This window comes from Sander vitreus, chromosome 16 (genome assembly GCF_031162955.1).
Source record: "Sander vitreus isolate 19-12246 chromosome 16, sanVit1, whole genome shotgun sequence".
In the NCBI taxonomy this organism is placed as follows: domain Eukaryota; kingdom Metazoa; phylum Chordata; class Actinopteri; order Perciformes; family Percidae; genus Sander; species Sander vitreus.
In genome coordinates, this window is record NC_135870.1 from 15400172 (window position 1) to 15416798 (window position 16627).

At 41.3% G+C, this 16627-nt stretch overlaps 1 protein-coding gene across 2 annotated transcripts; it reads left to right on the forward strand.

The window, feature by feature from the left end:
• Nucleotides 1-9811: 9811 nt before the first annotated feature.
• On the forward strand, nucleotides 9812-16361 carry mpx (myeloid-specific peroxidase). 2 transcript variants are annotated; one of them, XM_078271167.1, is made up of 15 exons: nucleotides 9812-9910; nucleotides 10030-10095; nucleotides 10177-10264; nucleotides 10464-10639; nucleotides 10859-10991; nucleotides 11457-11586; nucleotides 11678-11884; nucleotides 11974-12337; nucleotides 13181-13341; nucleotides 13465-13723; nucleotides 13803-13973; nucleotides 14062-14299; nucleotides 14407-14620; nucleotides 15034-15090; nucleotides 15797-16361. In XM_078271167.1, exons 2-15 carry the CDS (start codon nucleotides 10032-10034, stop codon nucleotides 15803-15805), a joined length of 2271 nt encoding a protein of 756 aa, XP_078127293.1. In that variant the 5' UTR covers nucleotides 9812-9910; nucleotides 10030-10031; the 3' UTR covers nucleotides 15806-16361. The 2 variants fall into 2 exon arrangements, with proteins under 2 accessions (XP_078127293.1, XP_078127294.1); XM_078271168.1 differs by having other exon boundaries at nucleotides 15040-15090.
• The last annotated feature ends 266 nt before the right edge of the window (nucleotides 16362-16627 follow it).

The window sequence follows — 16627 nt, forward strand, 5'->3', positions numbered from 1 at the left end:
ATGTATCGTAAATAAATAAATGTTCTTCCTTAAAATACAGGGGGCATAAGTAAGTACACCCCTATGTTAAATTCCCATAGAGGCAGGCAGATTTTTATTTTTAAAGGCCAGTTATTTCATGGATCCAGGATACTATGCATCCTGATAAAGTTCCTTTGGCCTTTGGAATTAAAATAGCCCCACATCATCTCATACCCTTCATCATACCTAGAGATTGGCATGGGGTACTTTCCATAAAATCATCTCTCAATGCAAATCAAACCAGCTATTAGGCTAACTGAAATAAAACCATGCCAATCTCTATGTATGGTGAAGGGTATGTGATGATGTGGGGCTATTTTAATTCCAAAGGCCAAGGGAACTTTATCAGGATGCATAGTATCCTGGATCCATGAAATAACTGGCCTTTAAAAATAAAAATCTGCCTGCCTCTATGGGAATTTAACATAGGGGTGTACTTACTTATGCCCCCTGTATTTTAAGGAAGAACATTTATTTATTTACGATGCATTATTCATTCACAAAGAAAATAGGTGTCCTTAAAGATTGGATTTTTCCTCATTTTTTTAATTAAGGCATTAAGATTAATTTCCTAAAGATGATTTTTTTATTCCTCTTTTTAGTCAACTTTAGCATGGGTGTCCTAATTTTTTCACATGACTGTACATACATACATACATACATACATACATACATACATACATACATACATACATACATACATACAGTACACAGACTGTCACCAGTCTGCATGGACACCCTCTGAATACCGATCGTTCACAAAAAGCCAAACAAACAAACAGCAGAACGATGTGTGTCTGTGTCGCCCACAGAGCAGCTCAACAGTTACATGTACTGAGGTAGAGCTGAAACGGGAGGGGGAATAATACCTAACTACAATAAACACAGAAATATGACTCATAATAATTATAGCAGTGGGTATAATGGAATGACATGATGAACAGTGGCAATTATAGTAAGAGTAAAGATTATCGAACTATGACTAATAATAATAATAATAGTAGTAGTAGTAGTAGTGGGCGTCAAGCAGGACCACGGCAGCAGCCACACCCACAATGGAGTCTGGGAGGCGAGAAAGCACAAGGACTCCAGGGAAGAAACTAAGTTAGTAACATGCATTATTGGGACATAAATGCATATAGGTGAAGAGAGAGAGGAGGAAAGAGGAGCTCAGTGTGTCATGGGAAGTCCCCCGGCAGTCTAAAACTATAGCAGGATAACTAAGGGCTGGTCCAACCAAGGTAAACCTGAGCCAGCCCACCCCTAACTATAAGCTTTATCAAAAAAGGAAAGTTTAAAGCTTACTCTTAAATGTTGAGATGGTTTTTGCATCCCAAACCAAAACTGGGAGCTAGTTCCACAGTTTCCTGCCCACATGGTAAGGGTCTGAGAATAACACAACTGTCTCTATTTTTCAACAGTTTTCTTGTGCGTAATAAGTAGTACAGCCTCAGATGGTTGCAGCATGACTATTGTCGTTTAATGTTGTAAATTATGATATACACTTTTTTTTTATAGAACTGCCTGAAACACAGAGGACACTATTATTATGCCTAATTGGTGCCTAACTAAAACTAAAACTAAAAGGTTTCCTAAACATGTCTCTTGGCTTATATTTATGACCAATAGTTTATGGTAGAGTGTCATTCCAGTAATTCAAATCTCTGCAGCAGGTCTCAGATAAGTTTGCCTATCTGGATTTGTATACCAGCTTGAGGTGAAAAAATATTGATCTTTGTATTGCTACTACAGTACCAGTCAAAGGTTTGGAAACGCTTTCTTGTTCACTTGAAAGGGAAAGTGTGTCCAAACTGTTAACTGGTACTGTATGTTGGTAATTTGAGCACTTTTACAACATTGAATTGTACCTTCTGTTGATAATAAAGTGAGGTAAGCAGCTTAAAGCTCACTTATGGAAAATAAAAAACAAGAGCTGCTGAAAGAGACTGATAGTTTACCATTGTGCCTGTGTGCTGTTGAGTGTTCCAAGTACCTGGCATCACAATGGTTGTCTGAAGACAAAAGGATTCCTTGACAGCATTGCAACATTTTGTTCCTCTCATAGTTTCTTCCTTCTTACATTCCAAGTATTCATTTTGTATTTGTTTTTTGCTTGTGAAATAGTTTTGCTCGCTTCCTCCAGGCTCCAAATGTGCGATAGAATCAGCAAGTTTAAGAACAAGCTCCAGGTTAATTACAAGCTTTTCTTTGCCAAATATAATCATTTTGTCTGTGCTGTCAATCACCACAACATATAAAACAAACATTTAAAATTAGAGCAAGCAAATGATTACTGTTATCTGTCTTTTATTGCATGTGTTTATCCACATAATCAACACATATTTCTGAGATTCGACCAAGCGTTTTTGTGTCCATGATGTTTGAATAAAGCAGATGTCCAGATGGGAAAAGGTCTCACCAAAACTATTCGTAAAGAAATTTCTTCAATTCAATTTTAGTTGTAAGACGTGAACGAGCTTAGCAGTGCAGCTGCTTTTTCATTAAAGGTGATCTATTATATAGCATTTTCAGTGTATTGCAGCATTGCAGTGTCCTGCATATTCTCCGATCTGTACCAATGTATCCCGGTGGTACACATGTGCGGTAGTTTGAATGCACATAATTGTTTTAAAAGTTTTCTGCTGAGAAGCCAGTTTAGCGAAGATCCAAGATGGCTGACGCTCGTTTTGCTTCGGCAATCTTCGTGTAAAGACGACAGTCTAACCCCCTATTGGCGGGTTGAAAACATGCAGAAGTAGCTCCTACTACTGGCTGTAGTCCATTGCCTCTGGGCAAAAATGCCTCCGATGACGGAAAACGACGATTTTTGCGCCTTCATAGGCTTTTTTCCAGACCCACAATACAGAGATCTCTCGTCTCAGAGGGACATGAGTGAGGGAAGCACGGTCATTCGAAAAATACTACCGGGTTTCTACTGATACAAAGCTTAATGCTAAATCAGTGAAGTATCCCTTTAATAGGGAGTGAACAGGCTCTCCGTAGACGGGCTCTGAGAGTATAAAGCAGGACTTTGTACCGTGAAAAACACCATTAAAGGCTTATTAACCGAATATGACACAGCCGGACACGTTTCAGCAACAGTGTTACCCAAACCTGGGGAGAAATTAACCACAATGGCAGCCAAGATTACAGGTTTCCCTTGCTCTGAAATACGTTTACCTCATTATTTGAAGCTCTGGCCACATTTAACATGAAAATCCGACATTATAACAGAAAATACAGAAAAACATAATAGTTCACCTTTAAGAGTAGGGTGGAGGCCTTGAGTAATAAAGTATTTCCCATTATTCAAGGTACATGCATCAAGACTGAAGTAATAATAGGGATTTTTTAAAAGATGAAAAAGAAATGAAAGATGGCAGATGAAAAAAAACTGTTAGAAATAGCATTGAAGTTGTGCATTAGTTCAAACATAGAAACAGCCCACCCAAACAGAAGCTGGTATTATGAGCCACTAATGATGCACACTTGCAAACTGAATGTGTAGTATATGTGAAGCTGTACACATACTGTACATTCTCTCACTGGCCTATACATGTCTGAGTACAAACATCTGTTTTATGCCCAATAATACTATTTGTACATGTACTATTATTGTTGCAACAATCCAGTTTATCCACAGAGATCATTAGACACTACACAAAATAAATCTCTTAGTTAACGTACACAAATATTGAAGCTATATTGACATTCCATGCAAACAGATCATATTTTGCTTTTACCTTTGTACTAAAGTTAAAGTTCAGTTTTGATAAGTAAGCTGTCCTGATAAACTCACTTGACATGTCAGCAGTTTTTGTGTAAATAGTGTGACTATTTAAACCATTTTAATGTTCATCAATTAAAAAAATAAATAACTGTTGGTTGGGCACAGTGGTGAAGTGGGTCTGATGGAAGTTTAAGTCGACGAGACGTGTTTTTTTTGTGTGATGTGGTATTAGGCTTATTCCTCTCTGAGCTGAATTTTTTTGTGTGAAAAAAGGAAATATACATGAGAAAGAAGATGTGACCTTGTGTTCCTCAAACTGGCGTTTTGTTTAGCAAGACACCACAAAACTAAAGTAACACAGTTGGTGACCTTGCACTGCATTGAATGCTGTTCTTGACATAAAAAGACCTTGGTATTTATTAATGCTTCATTAAACCTGCTAGATGTCGTGAGGGATGATACACCTGTTTAAGTATGCATTCATATAGTGCAACAGAAACAATTGTTGATTGTTCGTGCAAGCTGATTCTCATATTTGATAACCTTCATAATTTTGGCTGTCCCCGCAGTGAGACAAACTTAGACAGGATGTCTACAAAATGAGAAATCTGCATTTTTTCTCTCACCTTTTTATTTTCAAGTTTGTCTTTTGGATGTTTGCTGCAGAACTGATGTTGTTTAGTACTATTTTGTATGTATTTGCTTTGTGCAAATTTATCAGTGTTCACTAAGGCCTCAGTTTTCCACATGGGTGGACAGATAAGCTCCTGCACTTCTTTTCTAGCATTTTATATGCATAAAATGGAGTTTCCATCCATCCATCCATCCATCTTCATCCGCTTATCCGGGGTCGGGTCGCGGGGGATAGCAGCTCCAGCAGGGGACCCCAAACTTCCCTTTCCCGGGCCACATTAACCAGCTCCGACTGGGGGATCCCGAGGCATTCCCAGGCCAGGTTAGAGATATAATCCCTCCACCTAGTCCTGGGTCTCCCCCGAGGCCTCCTCCCAGCTGGACGTGCCTGGAACACCTCCCTAGGGAGGCGCCCAGGGGGCATCCTTACCAGATGCCCGAACCACCTCAACTGGCTCCTTTCGACGCAAAGGAGCAGCAGCTCTACTCCGAGCTCCTCACGGATAACTGAGCTTCTCACCCTATCTCTAAGGGAGACGCCAGCTACCCCCTGAGGAAACCCATTTCGGCCGCTTGTACCCTGGATCTTGTTCTTTCGGTCATGACCCAGCCTTCATGACCATAGGTGAGGGTAGGAACAAAAACTGACCGGTAGATTGAGAGCTTTGCCTTCTGGCTCAGCTCTTTTTCGTCACAACGGTGCGATAAATTGAATGTAATACCGCACCTGCTGTGCCGATTCTCCGACCAATCTCCCGCTCCATTGTCCCCTCACTCGCGAACAAGACCCCAAGGTACTTGAACTCCTTCACTTGGGGTAAGGACTCATTCCCTACCTGGAGAAGGCACTCCATCGGTTTCCTGCTGAGAACCATGGCCTCCGATTTAGAGGTGCTGATCCTCATCCCAGCCGCTTCACACTGCTGCGAACCGATCCAGTGAGTGCTGAAGGTCACAGGCCGATGATGCCATCAGGACCACATCATCTGCAAAAAGCAGCGATGAGATCCCCAGCCCACCGAACTGCAACCCCTCTCCACCCCGACTACGCCTGATATCCTGTCCATAAATACTACAAACAGGATTGGTGACAAGCGCAGTTCTGGCGGAGGCCAACTCTCACCTGAAACGAGTCCGACTTACTGCCGAGAACCCGGACACAGCTCTCGCTTTGGTCGAACAGAGATTGGATGGCCCTGAGAAGGGACCCCTCACCCCGCACTCTCGCAGCACCTCCCACAGTATCTCCCGGGGCACCCGGTCATACGCCTTCTCCAGATCCACAAAACACATGTAGACTGGTTGGGCATACTCCCAGGCTCCCTCCAGGATCCTTGCGAGAGTAAAGATCTGGTCCGTTGTTCCACGACCAGGATGGAATCCGCATTGTTCCTCTTCAACCTGAGATTCGACTATCGACCGAACCCTCCTTTCCAGCACCTTGGAGTAGACTTTACCGGGGAGGCTGAGAAGTGTGATACCCCTGTAATTGGCACACACCCTCTGGTCCCCCTTTTTAAAAAGGGGAACCACCACCCCGGTCTGCCACTCCTTAGGCACCGTCCCAGACTTCCACGCAATGTTGAAGAGGCGTGTCAACCAGACAACCCCTCCACACCCAGAGTTTTAAGCATTTCTGGACGGATCTCATCAATTCCTGGGGCTTTGCCACTGTGGAGTTGTTTAACTACCTCAGCAACCTCCACCAGGGAAATTGATGCCAATCTCCCAAGCCCCATGCAGGACTCCACTCAAGGCCTCCAAGAAGGCCGAATACTCTGAACTCTTGTTTGGTGCATATGCACAAACAACAGTCAGAGTCTTCCCCCCCACAACCCGCAGGCGTAGGGAGGCGACCCTCTCGTCCACCGGGTTAAACTCCAACGTAGCGGGCTTGTGAGTATCCCCACACCCGCCCGGCGCCTCACACCCTGGGCAACTCCGGAGAAGAAAAGAGTCCAACCCCTATCCAGGAGTATGGTTCCAGAACCAAGACTGTGCGTAGAGGTAAGCCCCACCAGATCTAACCGGTAGCGCTCCACCTCCCGCACAAGTTCCGGCTCCTTCCCCCACAGAGAGGTGACATTCCACGTCCCCAGAGCCAGCCTCTGCTGCCCGGGTCTGGTCCGTCGAGGCCCCTGACCTTCACTGCCACCCATGTGGCAGCGCACCTGACCCCAGCGGTTCCTCCCACAGGTGGTGGGCCCATGGGATGGAGGGATGTCCGCCACGTAGCTTTTTCGGGCTGTGCCCGACCGGGCTCCGTGGCAAACCCGGCCACCAGACGCTCGCTGACGAGCCCTCCATCTGGGCCTGGCTCCAGACGGGGGCCCCGGGCTTCCTCCGGGCAGGGTCACTTCATCCCTTCCTCGATTTTTCATAGGATTTTTGAACCATTCTTTGTCTGGCCCCTCACCTGAGACCACTTTGCCTTGGGAGACCCTACCAGGAGCACAAAGCTCCAGACAACACAGCCCTCAGGTTCATAGGGACACACAAACCTCTCCACCACGATAAGGTGATGGTTCCCGGAGAAGAAAAAATGGAGTTTAATAAAAGTTATTTAAAAGATTGCATGAAACCAATGGCAGTCCAATCAGAAATAGGATAAGATTCCCTGCATGTTGGAAACTCCTTTTAGGGTAATCAGTCCAGTGAGCAATGCCTTGAGTTTATTGTGTCCCATGCCAAGAACACTGCTTCCTTATTAGGTCCATAGTAAAGGTGAGGTCTGTATTATGACTTTGTCTACTAAGTTATTGTTATGATAAATGGCATAAATGACTCATGCATTCTCCAAAACCGCTCTAATTCCTGGAACATGGGGAATTACACTTATCACCAACAAAACTATAAGGCACTGTTGAAGCTCCAGCTCACTAAATGATCATCTGCAAAACCTGGGGTTTTTCAATTTGATTTTATTACCGTAGTTATACCATTTGAGTTTCTCTGATGGTGAAGCATTGTTGCTTGATTATAAAAGCAAAAATGAAATACACAAGAAACGGCTCTCTAACTAACCCACTGGAGAAATAGGATTTCTTGCTAAACCCTGAGGTTGACCAACAATGTTTCAACCATTGCTGTTAATTTCTGCTTTTTTGGCTTCTTTCAAAGAGGGACATGATTAGAACACTCTCCTGTGAATGTTGCAAACACAATGATGTGCTCAAAAAAAGTAACAATGTCTTTGTTAACAGACAAACTGAACTCTCATTAAAATTGATGAGAGTGATTTAAAATATTCTTTTTTCTGCATGAAAACTTCTTGTATTTATATTTTACATTTCCTTCATGTATTAAAGTAAGAAAGGAATTGTACACACTATCAATCACTTGTGCTCACTGATGCTCACTCATGATGTGTTTTGTAAGGCTGAAATATGGTGTGCAACCTATTCCTCAACAGTCAACAATGTCTACTGTAGTGAATGAAACCATATGAGTTAAGATTTCTCTTTAAATGATTTTAAAGTAAAGAAGGGGGTAGTGTGCACATCCAGCACCGCAGCTGGGTACAGCTATAGGACACAAACAGCGTGAGATGTTGTCCACCCGGAAATGTGCAAGTTTTGCCTGCCGAAGATCTCGTAAGTCAAAGCATAGATCAATACATTTAGGGAGCTTGCATTTCATAGTTTTCTTTTGATTGATATACTTTTCACACCTGACTTGGTTGAAACGAAGGCCAAGGCTGATCCATCTGGAGAAGGTTAAGGATGCCAATCTCTCGCTTCCTGATACAAAACAAGCATCCATATTTTACGCAAAGGTAGTGAGAATGTGTTGGTAAATCAATTTTTTTCTTTTTGAAGTTGAATTCATATTGATGTATATTTTCAGACATGTTAATTCTTGAAAAAATAAACTTTCAAAAAAATGTTTTTGGACATCATTTGGCAGCCCCCCTTGTACCAACTCTGAGGACCCCCTAGGGGTCACGAACCCCCTGTTGAAGATCTCTGCTCTAAAGCATGTTATTCATGTTATCAGGGACAAGCCCCATTTTTTTTTCACAGTTGATGCCGTTTTTTTAAACCTCTATTCTTTGTTTTGTTATCTGTGACAATTCTGCTTTCTAATAAAAAGCTCTTTGTATTTATAGCAGCCTCGCGGATCCCCACTCAAACACACACATACAGTTTCAAGGTAAACGTATGTTTGATCGTTGGCTGTCTTTCCTTTTCCTCATTGCACAACCATGTCTCACAAGTTTAACCTATTACTTATTTATCTGTAATACACCTAAAGTTAATACAGCACTGGCATGAACACCAACCTAAACCTGCCAAAAAAACCTGATGTGATTTTTCATTTAATCAGAGGCTAAAGATGGATAAAGTCTTATTTTTGATTTGAATGTGCAGTTGATTCTTTATCTTAAGGAACATGTGTGAATTTCTTCCTCTTTTCAAAGACTTTCTCAAGTGAATCAGTTTCTGTGTGGTAACACTGTATGGCACCATCAGTAAACTGAAATCAGTAGAGTGAAAACAAGACAACTGTCCAAACGGCTATCAATAAAGGAGAAATGGAGTAAAACATTCTTTAAAAATTGTGGTTAAAAACGATTTCTCCAGTGAGAAAAGACTGGATCCAGTTATGTCGTATAATATCATGATAAGAACAGTATGATTCATACAGGATGTAGGATGTCAAAATGTGTCCTAAATGCTCCTTAAACACCTATATTAAAATTATTATAATGACTAAGACTTTTTTATTCAAATAGCTTGTGTAAAAGAAAATGACTTACCCAACAGTTTTAGTCTCATCTTATTCTAATATTCTCTTTCCTGTTCCAGCTGTTCTGTATGATGTTCAGCTGTTCTGACATTATTTTACCTGATCAACAGACTTTTAGTGTATCATGAATTAATTTAGTGTCGGCTGAGTGAAACCTTTTGTTGAAGGCCATGCTGGGTCAGACAGAAGTTGGACTGTGACAGTATTGAGTTTATACAAATCTACTCAGACAGATTTGTGAGTTGAATGTCTTATTTATTCTGTTGTTTTTTTTGTAAACTTGTATAAAACTCATTCTGGTCAGAGAGAATTCTACAGCTTCTTGTGAAATTCTGTATCCAACTCTTCTGAACCAGCCACAGAATTGGACCAGAAATAATTTCTTTCCACACTTCATACTAAAATACTAAAAAGCCAATTACAAATGCTGATAATGTAAGCATAATGACTGTTGCTATTACCATGACGACCACCATCACAACTGCCACTAGTACTTATTATGTAGTTTGCTAAATACAAACATCCATCCTATCAGTTGGCCTTTCAAACTGAAACAATAGATAGATAAAAAAATTAAGTATTTCCTTCAGCAGAGAGAGAAGGAAGAAGGAAGTGCTTTTTACCGACAGTAGCATTATCTGTACAACCTGTACAACCTGTACAACCTCGGGGGCGAGGCCTCAGGGCCTCACACTGAATATAAAGAAGGTGACCACAGCACAAACTCCACATCTCCAAGAGAACCTGAAATCTTCACAGATATCTTCACAGAAACGGGTAAAGAGAGCTTTTTTTATATGTATATATTTTTTATGTTACGTGGTGCTGAAGAAATCGTTTTTTGCATGCCTTTCGACAAATGAATGTAGTTTTATACTGACATTTATTTATTTTAGGTATGCTTTTCTCTGCCCTTCTTGTGCTGGGCATCTGCCTGGTTCCTACTCACTCCAAACCGGCAGGTAGGTTACATTCTTCTCTCACAATATAATCATTTTGTCACAATTGATGGACAATTTGATAGATGTGTTGTTTATTTGCAGGAGAACATCTTGGCAGTCCTCTCCTTCAAAGCTGTTTTGAGGAGGCAAAGAAACTTGTGGATGATGCTTATAAGTACTCCAGAGAAGAGTGAGTTCATTTTATGGGTCATTTCAGCTCACAGGGTTAAATAGATTATCTTTCAAATTATTCAGCATCTATGCACACTGAAATGCTATTTCTTTGGCATGCAAGCCATTCATTACAGGTACTCTGTAGCTCAGTAATTTTGGGAAAAAGTACCCAAATTGTACTCCATTGTTCGACTGTGTGACTTTTTTTCTTCCAGGAGTCTGAGACGAGTCCGCAAGGAGGTGGTGCGTCCTCACGATGCTCTTCGTCTCCTGAAGCAGCCTCGTGGTGACACGCGCTCAGCTGTGAGATCTGCAGACTACATGGCACAGACCCTCCGTCTGCTGCATGAGAGGGTGCATCATGTGCACAAACGCTCACTCAACGCAACAGGTCAGACATGCAGCACCCAAACAAAGACAACACATTCAGACACACAGTGCTCACATTGTTTTTCTGACAACTTTTCCTGGTCATGGTTGAGGGTCTGACGTTTATTGTTTGGAATGTGGGCATAGCACTTCATAGCTGTAATTAAGGACTAGACATAAAAAGTTGACATGCACACACACACTTTGGTAATCTATGAATTATGTCTTTTACATTTTTCAGATTTGCTCAGTAGAGAGGATCTAGTTAAGCTTTCCCAAATATCTGGATGTGCAACTCGAGTCATTCTTCCATCGTGCCTGACCACACCAAACCTTAATAAGTATCGCACAGCCACCAGCGTCTGCAACAACATGTAAGAGAAATATTTGTGTGAGAAAAATTTTCAAATTCTCCCTTTGTAAAATGTATGTAGCCGTTTTCTTCTGTATTTTGACTTCTGTAATACCATCTTGGACATAGAAAACATTTTTATAATATAACATCAAACCCCATATTTAAGTCCTTTTCTCAAACAACTTATCTTAAGCAGGCCCCTTTTAACATTACAAAATGTCTTCATTATCAACTTTCCAGAATTACAGTTTAGCACATAAATGTAGGTGAAAAGCAATTGTAAGGTTTGTTTGCATAAAGCAATCTGTGTTGTGTTTAATGAAAACTTTTTGGATCTGTGAGATTGAGTGTTGGTTACAGTCAGAGAAAATGCTTGTGAAATACACCTAAAGATCTTAGGCCATACACCACAGAAGATGTGTGCACTTCCCTGGGATTTCTCAAGCAGTGTTTCTAAACATGGACGTCTCCTGTTTGGTTTTAGAAATAACCCTCGCCTTGGGGCCTCCAACACCCCCTTCGCCCGCTGGCTACCTTCTGAATATGACGATGGCATCTCCCAACCAAAAGGCTTTAACCGAAACCGAAAAATCAACAACTTCTTGCTCCCACTGGTACAACATTGAAATCCCAGACACTCGCTTTGATTAACATACGTAAATACTGATTTAAAATTTAAACTAAACAATTCTCCTCTACTCTCAGGTGCGACAGGTGTCCAACAACATCCTGAGCACAACAGATGCAGGCATAGTCAACGACACAGAATACACTCACATGGTGACCCTGTTTGGGCAGTGGAACGACCACGATCTCACCTTCACACCCTTCTCCCCCAGCATCCGCTCCTTCAGCAACGGGATCAACTGTGATGAGAGCTGTGAGAATACTGAGCCATGTGTCCCCATCCCGGTTGGTGTGAAAGCTCAGACCCAAACACTGAAATGTTATTTTCACTAAAAGATTCTCTCCATAACTTTTGGCGTCTTTCTTACAAACAGATTCCTCCTGGCGACCCCCGCTTGCCCTCTGGCCCAAACAGCTGTATCCCTGCGTTCAGATCTGCCCCTGCTTGCGGAACGGGATACTCGGCCTACAATTTTGGCGGAGAACCCAACAAGAGAGAGCAGATCAACGCCCTGACAGCCTTCCTGGATCTTGGCCAGGTGTACGGCTCTGAGGAGAAGCTTGCCCTGTTTCTTCGCGACCTCGAGAGTGATGCCGGCCTGCTGCGTGTGAATACGGAGTTCAGAGATAACAGCCGTGAGCTGCTGCCCTTTAACCCTCTCCAGGTGAAAATGTGCGCCACTCGCAGAAGAATCACCAACGACACGAACGCCAGAGAGGTGCCCTGTTTCATTGCAGGTAAGTCATCTTGCAAGTTCACTGTAACTAATGGCTTTATAAATGGTTAATGAGTCATTTTTTAATGTTTCAAAGATCAGCAACAAGCCAAAGGAGTAGTATCTAGTTGTAAGCGGCTGTAAGTATAACTTGTAACTCCTTTAAAGCATCCGCAACTGGATACTTGTATATAAACAAATCCTTAATAAAAAAATAACAGAGTTGTAGTAATGTAAAATATGTTCATAGAAGATGTTATAATTGTTGAGAATAATAACTAATACAAACACTGTCCTTATACAACCACATTGTAGTGTGTTATATACAATTTAGTAAATCTGTATTCTACTTATTAATGCAAAACACGGTTAAATAGTGTAACACATTATCTTGATGAATTGGTAAAAAGTGAGAAAACAATTACCCTTTACTGATGATTTACTAGCATTTATAACTGAAGACTTAGTAGAAAATAAATTGCTAATACAGTATCATGTTGTTGTCGCTTTATAATATGACTTCAGACCTGCAGTTTAATATGTTGGTAAATATTTTAAAAGGGTTTTCACTACAATAATCTATCAAATGTGCATTTTAATAAGTTGTGCTTTCATTTTCAATCAAATGATATCATCTATTTTCTGGTGAAAACAGGACAATAAAAGTATATTAACTGAGCTAATTTAGCTAGTCAAATGTCTTTTTGCTGATGTATAAAACATTAAGAAATCATGAATTGACCATTAATAAAGCCATTATTTACAACTCCTGAACTCCTAATAGAAAGAGGTGCCAAACATATGAATCAGAAAATGAAAAAACATTTCATATTAACTATTTGAAGTGTACATTTCTGTTTGTAAGGTGATGGCCGCGTGGACGAGAACATCGCTCTGACATCCATTCACACACTGTTTATGCGTGAGCATAACCGCCTGGCTCGTGAACTGAAGAGACTGAACCCACAATGGGATAGTGAGACACTCTACCAAGAGGCCCGCAAAATCATGGGTGCTTACACACAGGTGGGTAAACCGGAGAGTCAGTCAGCATTCATGGTTACATATTTACATCCCCAAAGCAGGTGTCATACACTCCACTGTCTTAAAACTACAAAACTAAATACTTAAAATAGATCTCTGTCTCAGGTGTTTGTGTTCAGGGACTATCTGCCTCACATTGTGGGTCCCGACGCAATGCGTACACAGCTCGGCCAGTACCCTGGCTACAATCCTAACGTTGACCCCAGCATCGCCAACGTCTTTGCAACAGCAGCTTACCGCTTCGCCCACTTGGCCATCCAGCCATTCTTAGCCCGTCTGGATGCAAACTACAGGGAGGACCCTCGGTTCCCCAGTGTTCCCTTGTTCAAGGCCTTCTTCACCCCCTGGAGAATCATATTTGAGGGTGAGTTGTACAGACAGAAGGGTAGTAACGTATCACTCTGTCGCCATCTGTCACCCTAACTTTAATTTGATCTCTCCAGGTGGCATTGACCCTCTGCTCCGTGGTTTGATCGGCCGTCCTGCTAAACTGAACACTCAGGATCACATGATGGTGGATGCTCTGAGGGAGAGGTTGTTCCAGTTTGTGATGCATCTGGCTTTGGACCTGGGCTCTCTCAACATGGAGAGGGGACGTGACCATGGCTTGGCTGGTATATCCTTCACTCTGATTTCTCTAATTTCATCTCTTCCTTAGTTGTCCTCATCCACTCTTTGCTTACATGTTGTTTAATTCTCTAGGCTACAACGCCTGGCGCGGGTTCTGTGGCCTGTCTCAGCCCAGGAACCAGCAGGAGCTCGCTCAGGTCCTGAACAACAACGACCTGGCCCGCAGACTGCTACAGCTCTACGGGACGGCCGACAACATCGACATCTGGATGGGAGGCGTGGCAGAGCCGTTTGTCAATGGCGGCCGTGTGGGGCCTCTGTTCGCTTGCCTCATCGCAACACAGTTCCAGAGGATCCGCCAGGGTGACAGGTCAGTACGTGTGTGGATACATAACAGTGATGCTAACATGATCACAACAATAAATGCATTTTAAACCCAGTCTCTGTTGACACTAAACTCTTGTTTGAAATAATCAGGCTGTGGCACGAGAACCCGGGCGTATTCACTCCGGCGCAGAGAGCCGCTCTGTCCGCTACCTCCTTATCCAAGATCATCTGTGACAACACCGGTATAACGGCAGTCCCCAGTGACGCCTACAGCGTCCTCTCAAACAGGAACCGGCTCGTCAACTGCTCCAACCTCCGACGCCTGAACCTGTCAGCCTGGAAGGAGACGGTGACGTCTAACCTGGTGTGTTTATTTCTTCCTTAATCACTCGTGTGAAAATCATTCTTCATGTGTGGTGTTTGATTTTGCAAGCTTGGGTCAGAACTGTCAGGAAGTCGGTGGAAAAGAGGTTGGTTTTAAGTACTAAAAAGTGGTAGGTGGCGGTCATACTTTAAGATAACAACAACGAAGCCAATTTTTTTAATATATATATATATATATATAAAAGGTTCACATTTAGATCATGCATAACCTGTTCTTAACTTTTTGTGATCTTGGTGAAGGTGTTCCTCATTCCATAAGAAACCATTTATGGTTTACTGAAAAAAATGTTTTTCTCAAATTATGAGGATAAATAAATATAATAATAATAATAATAATAATAATAATAATAATAATAATAATAATAATAATAATAACTTTTACATCTTCTTGAGATACAGATTGCGAACCAACTGAAAAGCCAGGACCCCCCGGACCTCCAGAACAATGAGGTAGTCTATTTAGTTATTGTCTGTTCAGCCTTATGTACATTGTATATCATGCTGAATGTCACAAACTGTTCAATGTTCATATTTACAGTATGAAGACTTACACAAAATAGAACATACACATATTTACCCCACATAACATGACATGGTCAACTTAAATGAAGTATGTGAAATATAAATAAACATAAACATCAGTCATATATAAATCTTGGAATGCAGTTCATCTCTATGGAGTACACCCATCTTTTATCCTTCACTAACTGTGACAGTCTAATCAGGGCCTTTAGATTCTGACCACTTTATTATCATGTCCCCGTTGTCATTATTGTCCACCTATCCTAAAAAACATGTTTTGTGAGAGATTTTCTAACTGAACAATGCACCATGTTTTAGAAGATGATCATATATTTTGATGAAAAAACTATGTAATGGAGTACAATATTGCATCCAAAATGTAGTGAAGTAGAAGTAGAAAAAATCATAGAAAAAGGAACTATTTAAGAACAATTATCTCAAAGGTGTACTCAAGTAGAGTAATTGAGTAAATGTGCTAAGTTACTTTTCACTTGGATAATTCATAACATTAGCAGCAGATCCAGGTATTGTATCAAGTAGATTCAAAGCTGAAAATGTGGATAATTACAAGCCTACAGTGTGCTATCAGTTTTTACATAATTTTGAAGTAATCTATACTTTTGTTCCTCTGCAGATCTCGTAGGACCCCCAGCCCTGAGAGGCCCTCCTGGATCACCAACACTCAACATCAATCCTACACAGCCACAATCTGCCTTCTCTGTCCGCCTGGGCGAGTACAACCCATCCTCAGAGAAAATCATCAGCTTTAGGATCTGTTTTTATAACTCAATTTCTCTGCATTTAACTTTACTTTCCATTAATGACATCTTATCAAAAATCTAATTTTAATAATTGACTTATTTTTTGCTTTTGGTCCGATGGACCAGACTAGGGCACACCATACAACTGCACATATATATAGTTTCTGAAAAATGAACAAATATTTGATAGATTTAGCAAGCAGCCTAATGAACATGAAATGTAATGCAGCAAATCTGTTCAACTCGTATACAGCACATGTAGTCTTTTGGTCCGAAAATGTTTAGCCAATTTTGATGGTGGGATTTACCAGTATTATTATGAAAGGCACTGACCAAATGTAAGCATGTCTTAACAAAGTTGTGTATGCTTTGTCTGTGAGTCTCGTTTCACTGTAACTATCTTTTGTATTGCACATTTAATAAACTAAAGAAACCGTAGAGCAGCAACGTTGTTCATTTTTCATATTTCTGAGACATCAGGAATTATCTCATGGACGTCTTATGTCAATCGCAAAAAAATTGTGTCTGAAGGCATTTTGAAAGTACAGGACCAACATAGAGATTATGGTAAAAGCTCTATTTGGCAAGAAGTTTCAAATATGCAGACTAATACTCCAGTGCTGAAGAGATGATGATCAAAAATTAGATCAAGCTTGGATACTTTGCTTCACAGAATATATTTATTTTCAAGCAGCAACATTAAA